The 18009-nt window shown below is 32.3% G+C and overlaps 1 protein-coding gene and 1 long non-coding RNA gene across 2 annotated transcripts; both read right to left on the bottom strand.

The window, feature by feature from the left end:
• Positions 1-1998: 1998 nt before the first annotated feature.
• Positions 1999-5020, bottom strand: LOC143054937 (uncharacterized). Its single transcript, XR_012971886.1, has 2 exons — positions 4931-5020; positions 1999-3341 (listed from the first exon to the last, which is right to left on the bottom strand). It is a non-coding gene; the product is annotated as an uncharacterized LOC143054937 (long non-coding RNA).
• A 5889-nt stretch (positions 5021-10909) lies between these two features.
• LOC143055637 (galactoside 2-alpha-L-fucosyltransferase SEC1-like) lies at positions 10910-16655 on the bottom strand. The gene is made up of 3 exons (XM_076228805.1): positions 16575-16655; positions 14534-14573; positions 10910-12035 (listed from the first exon to the last, which is right to left on the bottom strand). The coding sequence occupies exons 2-3, from the start codon at positions 14565-14567 to the stop codon at positions 11086-11088; spliced, it is 984 nt and encodes a 327-aa protein (XP_076084920.1). The 5' UTR covers positions 14568-14573; positions 16575-16655; the 3' UTR covers positions 10910-11085.
• Positions 16656-18009: the final 1354 nt, after the last annotated feature.

The raw sequence follows: 18009 nt of genomic DNA on the forward strand, positions 1-18009 counted from the left end.
AAACTTGTTGCCTTTTGTATTATTCGTGTGTTTTTTTGTCAATTGTGTTCTCCTATTTATTTATATTGTAGTCCTGTAATGTTGTGTTGTCGTTTTAATATTATATTTAACAATGCCATCAAAGTGCGAGGTTTGGCATGCCACAAAACCAGGTTCAACCCACCATTTTTTCCTTTAAAAATGTCCTGTACCAAGTCAGGAATATGGCATTTGTTATATTATAGTTCGTTTCTGTGTGTGTTACATTTTAACGTTGTGTTTCCGTTGTGTCGTTTGTTTTCTCTTATTTGTGATTGTGAATTCACATTACTATAAGACGTGTCACTGTAGTTATCCATCCCAAATCATGTATTTGGTTTTGATGTTATATTTGTTATTCTCATATGATTTTGTCTAATGCTTAGTCCGTTTCTGTGTGTGTTACATTTTAATGTTTTGTCGTTGTTCTCCTCTTATATTTAATGCGTTTCCCTCAGTTTTAGTTTTTAACACGATTTTGTATTTTGTCCATGGATTTATGAGTTTTGAACAGCGGTATACTACTGTTGCCTTTATCTATTATCTTTGATGAGAATATTTGAATGCAGCGTTTAAAGCTATTTTCCTTGATAACATGCTTAAATGTGTTCCCTTAGAAAGTTTTGTGCCTTACTACTTTCACCATTCAATTATTCAACAAATGTTCCACGAATGACCTCACTCACTATTACGGAAGCAACAATTCATGATGAAACCGACAGTAGTTTTACTGCCTCTCTGGAGCGTCACTGATGAGTCTTTAGTAGGCGACCCGCGCGTCTTGCGTATATATACACAATTTTAATCCTGGTATCATCGATGAGTTTATTAACAACCACTAGGTCGAAGCCAAGACTGGTGATGATTTATTTCCCCGAGGGTATCACCAACATAATAGTAAGTAGTTCAGTGTTGATTTTAGTTATTATTGAAATGTTCATAATTATAAATTAACCGTTAACAAAATTTTTAATTTTTGGAATACTAAGGCTTTTCTATCTCAGGAATAGATTACCTTAGCTGTATTTAGCAAAACTTTTGGTCCTCAATGGTCTTCAACTTCGTACTTTATTTGGCCTTTTCACATTTTTTTTTCGAGCGTCACTGATGAGTCTTTTGTAGACGAAACGCGCGTCTGGCGTATATATAAAATTTGAATCCTGGTATCTATGATGAGTTTATTTACCGATGTTTAAACCTTGAAAATCCTTTCGAAGTAGACAAGTCAAGATAGAATACTTTAATGTACTGGTCTTGTACAGAAGCTCAAGTTTCCAGTGCATTTGTAATCATGACGTAAAATAAAATATTCCCTTTTTTATTACAATTTACTTTTAGACTCGTTTTTTTCTCCGTTTGCTTGAAAGTTTGCACTGAATTGAAACTTTAATTTAGATTTAATAAGATAAAATACATTTTTTGGGGGATATCAAACAGGAAAATTGAGAGATATCATGTATTTTTGCAAGTTGTGCGCCCCAGTGAAAACAGCAGAAAGAAAGTAGAAAGTATTAGATTTTACTTCATGGTTTTATCACTTTAAATGCTTCGTGTAAGGATGCACTATGTTTCTTTTATAAATCACAATTCCCTCGGAGGAGAGGGGAGGGAGCTACTACAATACTTAATTGATATGTGGTGCCGCTGGGGTTCTGTTACCCCACCCTTTTCATATTATTTTGATTTTAAAAATGTATACCTTTTCATATATTGGGTTGGTAAAAATGTTCCCGTTTCCCATATTGTTTGTGTTTCACTTGGTGTATAATAGTCTGTTATGTAAGAGTAGAATACCAAAGTGCCAAAAGAAGAACATTTGGTTGATAAAAGCATACAATTCAACATTTTTGATGGACAGCAGATTATTATATATAAAAAAGGGATGTGATATGATTATTGCCAATGAGACAGCTCTTCACAAAAGACAAAATGACACAAACAATAACGATAACAGGTCACCGTAAGGCCTTCAACAATGACTCAATGATCAATATCTATTTATAAATTATATAAACTAAAATATAACCAAACGCTCTAGAAACAGGATCATTGACGACAAGTGTAAAGTATTATCTCCAGAGTTAGGTGAGGTATTTATATAATAACGATAGTCTGGCAATAGAAAACCTTTCTAGCGATCTTTTGATGCACAATTTGTACAGATATATTCTGTTCGATAGTTTCATGCAGTCGAAATATTTTTCCTCGAACATATATTCTTATAGAGTTTCATGCATTCTTGTCTAAAAGTTCTATCCAACAGACAGAACACAATAGGATTGATTGCATTGTTGATAAAATATCCTCGCACTAAAATGAATGATACTGGTCGAATATGGGTATGGTATACCCGTCGATGAAGCATTCTGATCATCAACGTAAAAACATACAATAAATTTCCAATGTAGGAAACAGCGGTAGCTATCATGAGACTAATGGTAAGTCGAATCGCATTTCCAAGATTGTGTGATGAACGAGATTGTTTTTTCTTTGATTTTTTACAGATTTCAACTTGCATGTTATTTATTTTCACATCGGTATTGTGAATAGTTGAGATTACATGTACCTGGGTGGTTTCTGATCTCACATCCGAAGTTGAATTCACAGACGGAACAGTTTTCTTTCCTAGTGATTTCCTCCATTTTTTTCTGATAAAGATTTCACGCAGTATTCGTCCATATGACACGACGCTCAATACAATACACACTAAACCTATAATCGCCAGTATGCTGTAGTAAACTCCTGCAGTTTGCATCTTTCGATATTCTGATGAAAAACTGCAATCCTTGCCGATTAAACCAAATATGTTTGTTTCTTTGTCGTTTCTACCGTAGAATATAGCTGTTGGAATGGACAATACCACGGAAAACCCTACCAGAACAGCAGATACGACATTTTGTCTTTCAAGGCTTGCAAATAGCTTCGGCAAGTTTTTGGCAAATAGTTTATACCTTTCAATAGCAATTATAGTCAATAAACTAGCGGAGGCTCCTGTAACAACGTGGTTGAGAAATTTAAAGAATTTGCAAGCACCATCAGATGACCAGGTGTAGTTGAATCGCAAGTCAAAAATCTCAAAAGGCATACAAAACAAACATGCTGTAAGATCAGTAATGGCAAGCCATATTATAAAAACTCGAACCGAATATTTCGCCATGACCGACGATTTCATATACACTAAGATCGTGTGCATATTTCCAATCGTTCCCAGAACTGACAAAACCACGAGGTATATTGTTGCTGGGATGGCTTCGTCCAGAAATCTTTGGTAGTCTATCTCGCTCAAATTTGTATTTGTTCCATTCGTTAAATTGGAATCCATCCTGAAAAAGAAAAATGAAATTGTTTTCCAAATATTTCATCGTTTTTATTTGTGCCATCATAAAATAATAAATGCATTTTCATGCACGAATTAGAAATGAGTTTATCAAACAGACTTCTGAGTTACGGACAAAACAACAGAATAAACATGAAGTATCAATTGAAAATTACTTTCTAACTGGTTTCTAACACTATGTCCCACTGTTGTCATTTTGTTAAGGAAGACTGATTTGTATAAGTTCTACGTGTTTCCGAATCCTTGTGTTTCTATTGTATAAATGTAATTAATGCATTTGAAAAAAAAAACAACAATGTTTTAACTTATCTTGTGTATCATCTTTATGTTACGACGGAGTTTCGATTGTTAACTCACCTTCGAACACACGTGATAAGATTTCTTAGTTTCTATGGAAACATTCGCTAACTTAGTTTGATGGTAAATGATAGACAAAACTTCCTTCTGTATTTTAAAATCAAAAAGTAACATTTCGGCCGTTGTACTATATCTAGTAAAAATATAAATGTTTCAAACATAGGTTATTGAATAATCTATCGTATGAAATAATGTTTGTTTAGTGCAGTAAATCATACATATTATACAACTTTTTATAGACATAGTTGTGTTATGATTGCCAACAAGACAACTGTCCACAGAAATTGAAATGAAGCAATTAAAAGTAATAGATCGGCCTTCAACTATAAGATAAACCGGTACCGTAGAGTTGGTCATAATATATGCAAAGAAAAGAATAATTCAACAAGAAAACTTTGTCATAATAGTACATGTCTTTTGATGTGTTAACTGTGTTGCTTAGTTGATGTTTAAAAAAAACTGACATTCACTAAATCCAATTGCCGAGGAAATTATTCGTTTATTCAAAGTAACATAAACAACATATTTACCAAAAAAATTTATTAATTTTTATATTTAATTTATGACATTAAATTACTTGAAACAAATGTTCATTTTGTCATACAAGTACATGTAAAAAGTGAATAAACAAAAATACATATCTCCAATGAAAATTCAAAACTCAAAGTTCTCTAGTATGCAATGGCAAATCTAAAAGCTCAATCACATCTAACGCATTGAAAATAGCTGCAATATTCCTCACTTCGTACAAATATTTTTTAATGTAGAAAATAGAGGCTTAAACAGGTTTTATAGCTAGCTAAACCTGTCAATTACCGTTCCGGACCACCTGAGATCAACCAAGTTTGTGGTTGTGTTTGGGTTGCTAAGTGGTTAGTTTTCTATGTAGTGTCTTGTGTACTATTATTTGTCAGTTTGTCTTTCCCCTTATTAGCCGATCAGTTTATATTCGATCTGTAAGTTTTGCTGTCCCTCTGATATCTTTCGTCTCTCTTTTTTTGACAATTGCATAAAATTCCACTCACGTTTAGTGCGATTACTTTCATTTTCAGTCAGTGTCATGTGATGCTTTATTCTGAGACCAACTTCTTCCTGTTCTCATAAAAAAAAAAATCTAAAAAAAATACCAAATTTATTCTATCGCTCTTTGTTACATTTCGATTGTTTATCTTATAAAATTTAGTAAAACGAATTCGTATTTAGCTTTGAAAAACATACCTGAACAGTCCTTTCAAAAACTTCTGTGTCTTTGTGTATAAATAAATAAATTTAATGTATAATTGATATATGTTTTTAAATTACTACAAGCCCTTCAGATGGTTTATCCGATGAAAAATTCACAGTTTTCAAACCATGGTAATTGTTAGTTTTTCTTGGAAAGTTATTTAAGGATAAAAACAAATTTCCGGAAGATTCTCCTAGTACAATCAAGGCTGGATAAAAGACATATTGTGTATTTAAATATACACGGAAGTTGTCATACTATATTCGTGGTATGATCAATATTTGGTACAGTTTCTGGAAGCTGATTTCACTCTACATAGGTCCAAAAATTTTAGGAATATTTGGTCCTCAATGCTCAAATATCAGCTGCTTTGCATGTAAGACTATGGAGCTGTCAATTACAAGACTGCAACCTATAAAATAAGGCATATATTTAGTTTCATTGCGAATAATTATATACTATATGCATGTGCTTCTTTTTCTGTTTTCACCTTAACCAGTTAAATGATCGGAGTTGATTCACAAGTAGCATTTTAATTAGTAAGATTCTAGTTGTTTTATCTAATGCACTTGAATTTTCAAATAAAAGCATATCGTTATTATTTTATAATCACAAATAATAATTGTTCTAATCGAGGACACGAGATTATAACTTTCAATAAAACTCCCTCGGTTTATCATTGTTTCCTTGATTTTGATTTCCGTCAGATAAATACTGTACTGTGACACCCTTCAATCTGCTTGTGTTGTTTGAATCAACACTTTATACACTACATTTTTGTTAATATATTGATGTTAAATTATCAAGAATTGTCTAAACATACTGCTGAAATGTACCCAAAGGAACATACTTTAAACAAATAATATATAAACAGTAATAACTGTCCTTTCCGAGATTTAGATATTTTAGTTTTACACTGGGAAATTATACACTAAAATTTACGACAATAGGGACGATTTTTTGTTCCCTATTGTCAATTTTCCTTTTCAAGATGTTGATGTCCTTTGTCATTTTTAGCCATGGCGTTTTTCATTTTTAGCCATAGCGTTGTCAGTTTGTTTTAGATTGATGAATTTGACTATTCCTTTGGTATCTTTCGTCCCTCTTTTGTCACGTTCTTATGGTGGTTTTACATCACAACTCGTTCGCTATGCCGTATGTCAAGTTGTGACGTTTTGGATTTGAATGAAAGTATTCTAAATCTTTCTGGTAAATCATTAAGTCAGGTATTTGTTACCACACATAACTTGAAATCTGTAATAAATTCTTCCATAGATATAACGATTTGGTTTTGAAGTTTTGTTGTACCTTTAGAAGACTTATATCAAACGGGATAGCCATGGCTATTAATAGAACATAGGGAGTAAAATGTAGGTTTTGGCATATAACTCTGAAACCAAAGCATTTAGAGCAAATCTGAAATGGAGTAATATCGTTTATGAAGTCAAGATCTATCTGCCCTGAAATTTTCAGATGAATCGGATAACTGGTTGATGGGTTGTTGCCCCTGAATTGGTAATTTTAAGGAAATTTTGCCGTTTTTGGTTATTATCTTGAATATTACATATATAGAGATAGTCTGTGAGCAGCAATAATGTTCAGCAAAGTAAGATCTACAAATAAGTCAACATAACCAAAATGGTCAGTTGACCCCTTAAGGAGTTATTACCCTTTATAGTCAATTTTACCATTTTTTCGTAAATTTTTGTAATTTTTTACACAAATCTTCTGCTCTGAAACAACCGGGCCAAATTTAACCAAACTTAGCCACAATCATCATTGGGGTATCTACTTTAAAAAATGTGACGCTGACCCGGCCAGCCAACCAAGATGGCCGTCATTGTCAAAAATAAAACATAGATTTAGGCTTATAACTCTAAAACCAAAGCATTTAGAGCAAATCTGACATGGTAAAATTGTTTATTAAGTCAAGATATATCTGCCCTGAAATGAATAGGACAACAGTTGTTGGATTGCCGCCCCTGAATTTTGCAATTTTAAGGAGAAATCTTTCCGTTTTCTGTTATTATCTTGAATATAATTATATCTAGAGATAAACTTAAAACAGCAATTATGTTCAGCAAAGTAAGATTTACCAATAAGTCAACATGAGCAAAAGGGTCAATTGACCCCTTAATGAGTTATTGTCCTTTATATTCAATTTTAGCAATTTTAATAAATTTTGTAAATTTTGGTAAATTTTTACAAAATGTTTTTCAAACTACTGGGCAAAGTGTATTATAGATAGATATATTGTTAACAGCAATAGTGTTCAGTAAATTAATATCTTCAAAAACATCACCATCACCAAAACACAAGTTTGTCATGAACCCATCTGTGTCCTTTCATTAATATGCAAATAGACCAAGGTGAGCGACATAAGCTCCTTAGAGCCTCTAGTTTGGAAAATGATATTTATCGTGCCTGGAAATTGACAAACTTATCGATCCTACTAGAAGGTCACCAATTCAAGACTGAAATTATATCTTAATTTTGCATATTGTTTTGTTGCTTTTAATATTTGTTTTGATTTCAGCAAGTTAAAATCAAACTAAATAATATTGTTACATATATATGAACATTCATAGGGTTATGGTCCCTAAGGTTTAGGAATCAGGGGCTCAAAGGGACCCAAAACAAGCATTTATGTAGTGTCAGTACAAAAAGTTGTGTATAAGTATTTCAATTGTTCTGAAATTGTACCACAATGTTTAATACCATAAGTAGAAGGTTGGGATATATTTTGTGGGTTATGGGGCAAACAGTTTATGAATAAAGGATTGAAAAGGGGCCAAAAACAAGCATTTTTGTAGTTTTACGACTGTTCAAATTTTAATATTGAAGTTATCTTTCTTTGTCCAGAGATGGTTTTTGAATCACCTAAAACCAATGCTTTATGAAATCTTCTTTGAAAATTGGAGTTATCTTTCTTTGTCCAGAAAAGTAGTTGAATCAACTTAAATCAATGATATATACAACATACAATGCAATATTCACTTTACTACCAACTGATAAATTAAAGCAGTCTTTACCATTCAGTGATTACAAGCAATTTGATTACCATTCTAGGGTTATGCTCCTTTACAAATGAAAAAAATAAGATTTTTTTAGTTTCTGTTCTCTTAATTTAAGTTTGTTTTAACTAAATTTAATGAAGTGTGTATATAATGCTTATAACCTCTGAACTTATTTTAAGTTCAATTTTTGGCTCTACAATCTGTCGATACCTGTATCTTGGCATTGTACATTTATGACGTCTTCACACTAAATCTACTCGGTGTTTTGATGGGTAATATTTGATAATTAATTCTTAGCTTTATATGTTTTTGGTTGCTATTGGTTTTGAACTAGCTGTCAGTAAATTGAAAACTGTCAGATCTAAACTTAATGTCATTTTGTAGTTTGGATGTAGAAGTAACCGTCAACGTCTACTCGTGTTTTTGGTAGATGTTGTAGTGTGTTGTATTGTTACAACGCTGTCCTAGGTTAAAGGAGGTTCGAGCTAGTTTTGCTCCGCCACATTCTGTATGTTCCTGTCCAAAATCAAACATTTGTGTTTCGTTAATTATTTTGTACGTAAGTTAGGCCGTTTGTTTTCTGATGAGTTCAGCCTTTTACAGCTTATTTTTACAGTTTGTTCTTCAGTTGTACTGTGACACGAATCCTATGTTAGGAGAGAGTTTGTGCCTTTAAACTAAGTTTTCTCCGCCACATTCTGTATTTGCCTGTTCACGGCCTGAAACTTGTAATTCAATGGCTGTCGTGTGTTGATGTGTCTCAGATTTGTGTTTCGTTTATTATTTTGTACATTAGTTAGGCTATTTTGTACATTAGTTAGGCTATTAGGCTATTTTGTACATTAGTTAGGCTATTTTGACATTAGTTAGGCCGTTTGTTTTCCTGTTTGTATTGTTTTATATTTGTCATTTTGGTGCCTTTCATTACTGCCAGTGTTGAATGGGCTGTGCTTTAGTTGTTTATTTCTGTGTCATTTGGCTCTTGTGGTAGTTGTTTCATTGGCGATCATATGACATCTTCTTTTTTTATAATGACTATATGTCAATGGCAAAAAAAAAAAAAACAAAAAAAAAAACGAAAAACAACCAAAAAAAAAAATAAAATAAAAAAATAAATAGTGTTTATTGGAGTTCAGACCAATAGAAGTTTTTTTATTGTTCGAATTAAATGACAATAATTTATTCTGATTATTGAGAAACTTTTGGGTGTTCTGTTTCCTTTTAATCACGCCTCCTTAAGATAGAAAATAACTGAACAAGAACAAAGTAGTGCGACATGCAATATAATGTAAACAGTTCAAAATCTGATGCTTGTGAATTGTTTTTTTTTTATGTCCAGTAACAAATATTACATGCATATACAAAAGATTTACCGTAAATTTGATAACAATACTTAACCGACACGCTCAGCGCAGAGAATAACATGTGCTATTTTACAACGTAACATTTACATTCCGTGTAATTAAATTTGTTGCCTAGATTAAGGAATAAAAAGAAGAAATGAAATGAGGATATTAAAAAGTAGCCTTCAAAATTTTAAAACAAATTTACCATTTTTGTGCTACCACATTACTTTAATTCAATTTTCGACATTGGGCCTGGCGGGATCAAACTTTTCACTTTGAAATCACTTAAATACTTAAAATGATAGACTATTTGTTTTAGTAAGCTTACGTGTTTTGTCATTTATAAAGTTCAATATTGAGTTTATTCAAACAAAATACTTTTTCAAATATTTGTCCTGTTTGAACAGATCGACAAATTTTACTTTATTTCATACAGACTATTTTAACCTATGTATACAAAGACAAAATATTATCTGACAGTTAAGCACTTAAGGTATATATATATATATATATAAACAACACGTTTTTCACATTAAAACTATTTTTTATTAATACATTCCGGTACGACAACATTCCAGACCGGATACATTCCTTTCAATAATTGAAAAATATTTATTTTAAAGCGTTGGCAGTTTGTTTTAGACAGATATGTATAAACATGCATTTGGCATTCTTCGTCCCTCTTTTAAAGGTTTTAACAAGTAAAAAAGTACATTTAGTAGTTTATTTGAAATGGAGCTATCTGTAAAAAGAAATACTAGACTTATGCCCTGTTCTTCATCTGCTTGACTCAGATACCCATGTATTACAGGAGAGGGAACCAGGCTGGAAATAAGGGGTACAAGATTCAAGCTTGCAAATTATTTCCAACTAACAGACAAGTTTACGTTTTAAAAAAATCTAGATATACAAATGTACAGCGTATTGAATACACGACTGTCGTAGGTTTTACATTATTAGGTTATCTCTATTAGATTTTCCAAAATGAGTCAAATGTAGTACCAAAAAACAATAATTTCTATATTTTCTTAGGGTGTACTGTTATAGTTTGGGGAATGGTCGAGCGCACTCTTAAACAAGCTTCACCCAGCCCCAATCCTTATGCCTGCCCAAACTCAGCATGCTGTTACTCAGTTTTTTCGGTGGTTGCTGTCAGCGTAACTGGCTTTTTATTTGATCTTTTAAGCAAAATTCCAGTTGGTTTTTTTTTTTGTTTATATCTTTTTATTTGTTATAAAGAACTCAATACTGAAATAAATTCTGTTGCTAGATTTAAGTAAAAAAGGTGTTATTATTTTTTAAAAAATCATGCCGTAAATAAGGTAATTGTTTCCCCTCTTGCACTGATAGTATTATTTTCCGAGTATATACATAATACATGTATATACATTGTTCGTTCTTTTATCAGATCTTCAAAATCCAAAACTTGTCGACCCTTTGAAAACTGTTGAAATCAAATTAGACAAAACGTTTAACCAAACTATACTTATTTGCATGAAGCGTAACTCCTACATAAATTAATTTATGTTCGATAACTTTATGTTGGGCTAATGCGTTACCGGTAAATTTGTATGTGCAACTGCTGCAAAAACAAAAATTGCACTGTTAATAGAATACAACAAAACAATTGGGTTTTATTGAGTTCCACATATTTCCGTCATAAAGATTTTAATCGAAATTCCTCGGTATTGCATCATCTATTTTGATGTTATATTTCCCCTGCAAACAACGTTTTAGGCATAATCAGTATAATGTCAAAGAATATCTTGAAACACGTCACAGTCTTCAAGACAAACCTATCCAATTTGGCGGGAAAAAGTCTTTCATATCATCACTAAAATCTGATCTGAGCGAGCTGTTTTGTCTCGCTACATCTTTAAAATACACTGTATTTCCATTATTCAACCAGGCTGCCCACCATCCGAAAGAACCAACAGTTATTATAGTATGATTACATTTGGATAACGCACACATGTCTACATTTCGTGAATTTGCTTCCACGTGTATAACGTCACTTCCGTTAATATTTTCTGCTCGCCATTTTACTGCATCTTTTGAATGTCCGGTGAATACCAAAAATAAACAGTTTTTAAATTTTGTTCGGTAGTATTTCAGTGCTTTTTCCATATATTCTTTATTTACAGTTTGATATCCATATTTTATATTATAATCTTTTAAGTAATCTCCCCGTCGTAGATGTATTCCTATAGTTTGTAAATTTTCGGAAATACCTTTTTGTTTAGTATAAGTACTAGTATATTTATTTATTATAGACTGTGCTTGAGTTTGTACTTCCTGTGTAAAAGCAAACTGTTTTCTTATTTCAGATTCGAATTTTTCAAAATATTTCCACGATTGTAAATACGACCTATGTTGTGAATTTCTCCTTCTGTTAAAACTAATGGTTTCTATATCGTACGCACATGGTCTTTTTTCACCCACTACTTGAACATTGACACCACAAACTGATGACGTATTATTCAATTTGAGTACGTCTAAGTTTGGGAATACTGTGTTGATGTGGTCCTTCTTTTCGAGAACTAATATCATTCTCTTATTTTTAGCGATTCCATAAAGAGAAGCATACATGAACATGAGATTTCCTAGTCCTCCTCTGAAATACGGACACAAATAGGTAGGCGGGTCAAAATATAGGACGATCATTGATTGATTGATGAAGAAAACGCTGACAACAGTCATACAAAATACACAGACAGATATTACAGAATAAACTGCTGAAAAATAAATAGATAAATATAAACTACATGCATACAATTTTAAAATGTAGTAGTTGAAACTAATGATTAAGATATATATTTTCGGTAATGAACGGAAGTCTTTTTTAGGCAGAAGTCACAACATACATTGTACACGTTCCGGTACAAACATGTGTCTTTGATTATCTGGTATGATTCTTTTAATTTACACACAAACTACAACGCCTTTTAATAGCTTTTTTAAATGTCTAAATTTCAATTGGAATTGTACTATATCTTTCAATCAGTATTTAGAATTATCACAAATAAAAAATAACATGTTTTTAATGAAATACTATAGTATTAATGAATGGGTATTTTTATAATGGCCCTGTTATATGTCCAAGGTCTGTTATAATGGTCGAGAAAGTCTGTAATGACCCGAGGCAACGCCGAGGGCCATTACAGACATCCGAGGCCATTATTACTGACCAAGGATATATAACAGGGCCATTACAAAAACACCCATTTCTTAATACATTTATTAACCAACTGACAAAAAAGTGTATGTGTTGCTGCCAACTTGATGTTGTCTTACTCTTTTAATGACAGTTTAGTTTGAAAAAATAATAATTTGTACTTCACCATGATCAAGCTTTAAATATACCAAATATCCAAGATATTAAGTTGAAAGAAGTTATGTGTTGAAAAACAGGATGAACAGTGATCCCTTTATATGGTTCTTTAATGTTTGTTGCTTGTTACTAAATTAAATAATTAAAAAGGTATTATACTCTTTACAGCTTAATTCTATTAACTTTATTAAAAACCCTAACTGGGCTTAATATAGACAAGCTGGGCATTAATACAGGACTATTACAGAAAATCAGGGCCATTACAGAAAAAAACAGGGCCATTACAGAAAAACAGGGCCATTACAGAAAATATGTTATTTTTAATAACCAGTCATTTTTGACAATAATAAATGTAGATATTGTGAAGTTAAGCAAGTTGTGAAGAGTTAGAACATCTTTTATTTTTTAATCTTACATACATTGTACTGTTAAGTTACGGGGTGTTTGTAATGTTTTTTTTGTAGATGTACAAATGGTTGATTTTCATCATTTTTTCGAGAAATATCAAGGTTTAATAAAGCAACATTTGACTTACGTTTTATCCAAAAATAAAATGTTATGTTAGTGCACATCAGATTTTGATCTGATAAGCCGATATTAAGATGTGTAAGCTCGTTTTAAGGATGTTTGCTACTCTGTTAAAAAGATAACAAGCTTTTTAAAAGACTATTATGAATTGATAGTATATAAATAATGAAACTAAAAAAGTAGAAAAAAATGGAGGGTCTGTGTGCTCGTTTTCGAGATATAAGCCATTGAAAATTTGGCGGGAAATTATTATCTCTAGATTTTTCATATATTTAACATTGGCACCTTATTTGTTTCTAACACTATGAAAAAATAACAAGAATTTTATAAAATTTTGAAATATGGCTTTTTAAACTTTATGTAATAAAATTATATAAAGAAAAGTAGGGGTTAGTGGGCAAAATTTATAATGACAATACATGGATAAAACCAAAGGATTCCGAAAATCTGGCAAAAAGACAAAAAATGGAGGAGCAAACATCCTTAATTGTTTCATAAATTTAAGCGCGTTAAAATGTTTCAACATGATGCATTTGTTTGTCTGTCCTCAGTCAGGAACCTATTGTTTATGGGTTGTCGTTTGTTAGTGTGGTTCATAATTGTTTTTCGTTCGTTTCTCAGTTTTTGTATAGGTTAGACGTTTGGTTTTTTCTGTTTGAATGGTTTTACTCTAGTCATTTGGGGGTCCTTTATAACTTGCTGTTCGGTGTGACGAAAAGCTCCGTGCTGAAGGCTGTACTTAAATCTATAAGAGTTTACTATTGACACAATATGTCTTGTACTGAGAGTTGTTTCATTGGCACTCATACCATATTTTGATATATAAATCATATTTAAATAAAAAGGCATTGATAGACACATACAATGTGTTTCGTTATCTAAATAAAATTCAGAAAAGAAATATGGAATGTGTCAAAGCGACAACAACCCGACCATAGAGCAGACAACAGCCGAAGGCCACTAATGAGTCTTCAATGTAGCGAGTATACTAGTTCAGTGATAATGGACGTCATACTAAACTTCGAATTATACACAAGAAACTACAATGAAAAATTACACCAGACTAACAAAGGCCAGAGGCTCCTGACTTGGGACTGGCGCAAATTGCGGCGGGGTTAAACATGTTTATGAGATCTCAACCCTCCCCTGATACCTCTCCAACCCGACATCTATACCTGAATAAATGTTGACCCGGATCTACAATACCTAATGGAGAATCTAAGACAACATTTTTATGAAGTGTATCTGCTTTTTACTGTTGTTTTTCCTTGTGTCTTCTGTCGGATTTTGCAATGAATTTGTTTCTCTTTGACTTTTTAGTTCTAATCTCGCTTTGATATTTTCATCCTCTTTTTTTTTTTAAATCATACACACCTTTTCGAGAACAACATTGCTTTTGTGTACGCATGACAATCTGAAATAGATGGAAGATTTATAAGAAAAAAATATTCTAATAACTTTAATTTTGCAATTTGTTGATGGTTTATAATGATATATAAATACTGAAATAAATGTCAGCTGTGAAATGTAGACGTTTTATCTTTCAAGACCACTGACGGAAGTGTGACGCCAACGATATTTGTCTCAAAAGCAGAGATCGAGCAGTAAACAACCATTTTGTTTGTGCAAACCTGTTAATTTACGTTTTTTGATTGAGTTAAGCCTGCCAATTTATATTTTATCGTGTGTTTTTCTATGTTGTGATGTTATGCTATTGTTTCAGAAAAAGGGAGAAGGTTTGGTACCATTAAAACGTTTAATCCCGCTGCAAATGTTTGCACCTGTTCTAAGTCAGGAATCAGATGTACAGTAGTTGTCGTTTGTTATGTAATTTATACGTGTTTCTCATTTCTCGTTTTTTATATAGACTAGACCGTTGTTTTTCACGTTTGAATGGTTTTACACTAGTAATTTTGGGGCCCTTTATAGCTTGTTGCTTGTTGTGAGCCAAGGCTCCGTGTCGAAGGCCGTACCTATAATGTTTTACTTTTATAAATTGTTATTTGAATGGAGAGTTGTCTCATTGGCACTCACACCACATCTTCCTCTATCTATTTCTGCTTTGCTAAACCAATACAAATATTTATCTTTTTATATGCCATTTCAAGAATAAAAAGGATGAAATGAAAAATTTACAGTCATTGACAATTAGGAATACTAGTCGTGGAAGATTTTGTGAAAAGCTGTATATTGTGATCGATAGCTGAGATTGTTTACATGCTATTGACAATACTTGATAGCTTATATAATAATATATTTTTAAATTTATTAATTTAATTTTTTCTGTTATTCAGTGCCTTTCGACTTAAATAAAATCAATACGTTGAATTTTTGTTTACTGTATGTCCAGTGACGAATATTGCATAAAAAATAGAACGAATTCTTTCATAAGAAATTCCGGTATTTATAGATTATCGTTTATCATCTCAACGAGATTGATTTTCTCGCTTGAGCCGGGACGGCGAAAGCGAGAAAGGCAATCGAGTTGAGATGATCAATGATAATCTGTTTATCGCTATTTTACCTATGACGACCGGTTGTCAATTTCATGTCAATTTCGTTAGCAACGCCACGTACATGTACCTGCTTAGTTTCTAGCGATAATTTTCCATCTCAAGCGAGTAGCATGATATGAAAAATTATCACAAAAAAAGATCAAAGGGAAAATGCCCAAAATAGCGATAAAATGTAATAACAGAATACATTACATTGAGATGGTAAAATGTAAGTGTCAAGATTGTATGATAGTTTCCACTTTTTTGTCCCCTTTTTCTCGTCTGTAAACTCCGTGCTTAAAGATTTTTGTACTGCCACTTGAGAATGAGTATCAGAAAGAGAGAGACAATTTGCATCGCAATAAGCCAATAACGGATCTGCTAACCAGTTGTTTGCAAGGGTTCTTAACGTACAGTGAGCGTGCCACTCTCTTTACATGATCCATCAGATATAACGTCCATACTCTGACCCGACGTGGCTGCGTACTTTTACATCCCGTATACCCTAAATAGTCAACCCCCCCCCCCCCCCCCCTTTGCTAGGGTTTAACTGCCGGTTAGATGAAGATTAAAGTGACCATTTTCTATTCAGTACTCAACCTTAAAAGATCGGTGGGAGGGGTAAAGTTTTTAAACAGATTGAAGTACTATGATAATTGATTTCAGAGAAAAAGATATCCTGCACATACAAAATCAAAACTTCTAAAATGATTGATAAATCATCTCATTTCTTAATTGTGAAAAAATAAATATTCTTTTTCGTAAGATTGAAGGACAATGTTACAGCTCTAGCCTACTTGGAAATATTTGAAATCATAAAGTAACACAGATACATGTACTGAATACTTCACAATATTTTTTTTTATCAGAATTCATATATAATATCAATCATATTTATCTAATTCTAAAGCTAAATTAACCTGTTGAGGAAAAGTAGTTCCAAGGTCTAGTTCACTACGACTAAGGGGATATTTCGGTCCATATTTATCACTCGTGACCGGAAGTCAAGGTCTAGTTCACTACGACAAGGGGATATTTTGGTCCATATTTTGACCAGAAGTACAGATTAATTGTCACTACCGACTACGCTATCTACTATATTCATATAACCTGACCTTATCATAAACCTACTACGTGTATAGTTATGACACTAGTTTATTTGCTCTTTACGGTATCAATAATTCACACCTTTGGCGATAATCACATTGTAATAACTTCCCTATATTTTCAGTTTGCAGGAGTCGCAAATCAGAGGTGGAGGATTACTATTTCCCTCCCCGCCTTCCGAGGGGGGGGGGGGGGTCACGTTTTTCGGACAATAATTCAAAACTAATAAAAACAATAATGAACTCCTTTTTAAATAGTGGTTTTATGGAACTTTATTCGTGGTTAAATCGTCGAAACTGTCCATTCTTCAATGTTTGTACAGTTTCATAATTTTATACGTTTTAAAATCGAGGTAACAAATTTAGTTAAACTGAAAGTAGCCTTAAAAGTGAAAAATTGTCATGTTAAGTGTCAGTAGGTATGACCCACATGTGGATGTCGGGTTTTGTTTGGGCTATTTGAGTCAAAAGGGAGACAGGCGTAGCATGTGCACATGGATTAGCTTTTTATTTATCTTGTAGTACACGCGCCTTAGGTTACGCCCCTTAGTGAAACATCATAGTCGTTTTCCCAAAATATGGATGTCGGTAAAATTTCGCAAAACCCCCAAAATAGTATAAAGTTAGAAATACTTACAAGTCGAATGTTAAAATCATCAGTGAAAAATTAAATATATACACAAGACATAGTGTCACACTAGAAACGAACACTTACAAAAGTGTGAACTTGATTTTTTTTCGATTTCAACTTATGACTTCCGGTAGAACCTTCCTGTAGCTAATTTAAATTTAGTACACAAATTACGACTATATAAGTGTTGAGTAATTTTGAAACTATTTTACATCCGCACAATAAGCATATAACTATTTACAATACATTACATAAAATGATTATGGGCGGGTTTTTTTACTATTTTATTGGTTATTAAACCTTGTTATTGATGAGATTGGCCTGATATTATGAATGCAACATGTGTTATCGACAAGAAAATCGTCATTGTTTCGCGACAGTATTTTGTTTAAATTGTAAAGGTTTTTTTTTCTACATCAAAACTGTTACCGTTTTATATTCTTCAGTATCAATAAAACGCATCTTATCGCTTAAATCCAATTAGATTTTCTGATAAAAATCATATGCAAGTTTGATTTTTGTCATATGTCATATTAATGACATTTATATTGATTTTGTATATCCAATGTATGCAACAAAGATGTATCGAACCTGCCCGTCCATACATACATGTAGGTG

This window comes from Mytilus galloprovincialis, chromosome 12 (genome assembly GCF_965363235.1).
Source record: "Mytilus galloprovincialis chromosome 12, xbMytGall1.hap1.1, whole genome shotgun sequence".
In the NCBI taxonomy this organism is placed as follows: domain Eukaryota; kingdom Metazoa; phylum Mollusca; class Bivalvia; order Mytilida; family Mytilidae; genus Mytilus; species Mytilus galloprovincialis.

Bases quoted from the DNA above. Each gene is read 5' to 3' on its own strand.
- LOC143055637 (XM_076228805.1), bottom strand. From the start codon at position 14,567: ATGCGTACACAAAAGCAATGTTGTTCTCGAAAAG. The intron at 12,036-14,533 runs GTGTGTATGATT...TTTATTTTTCAG, and splicing joins GCAATGTTGTTCTCGAAAAG to CAGTTTATTCTGTAATATCT.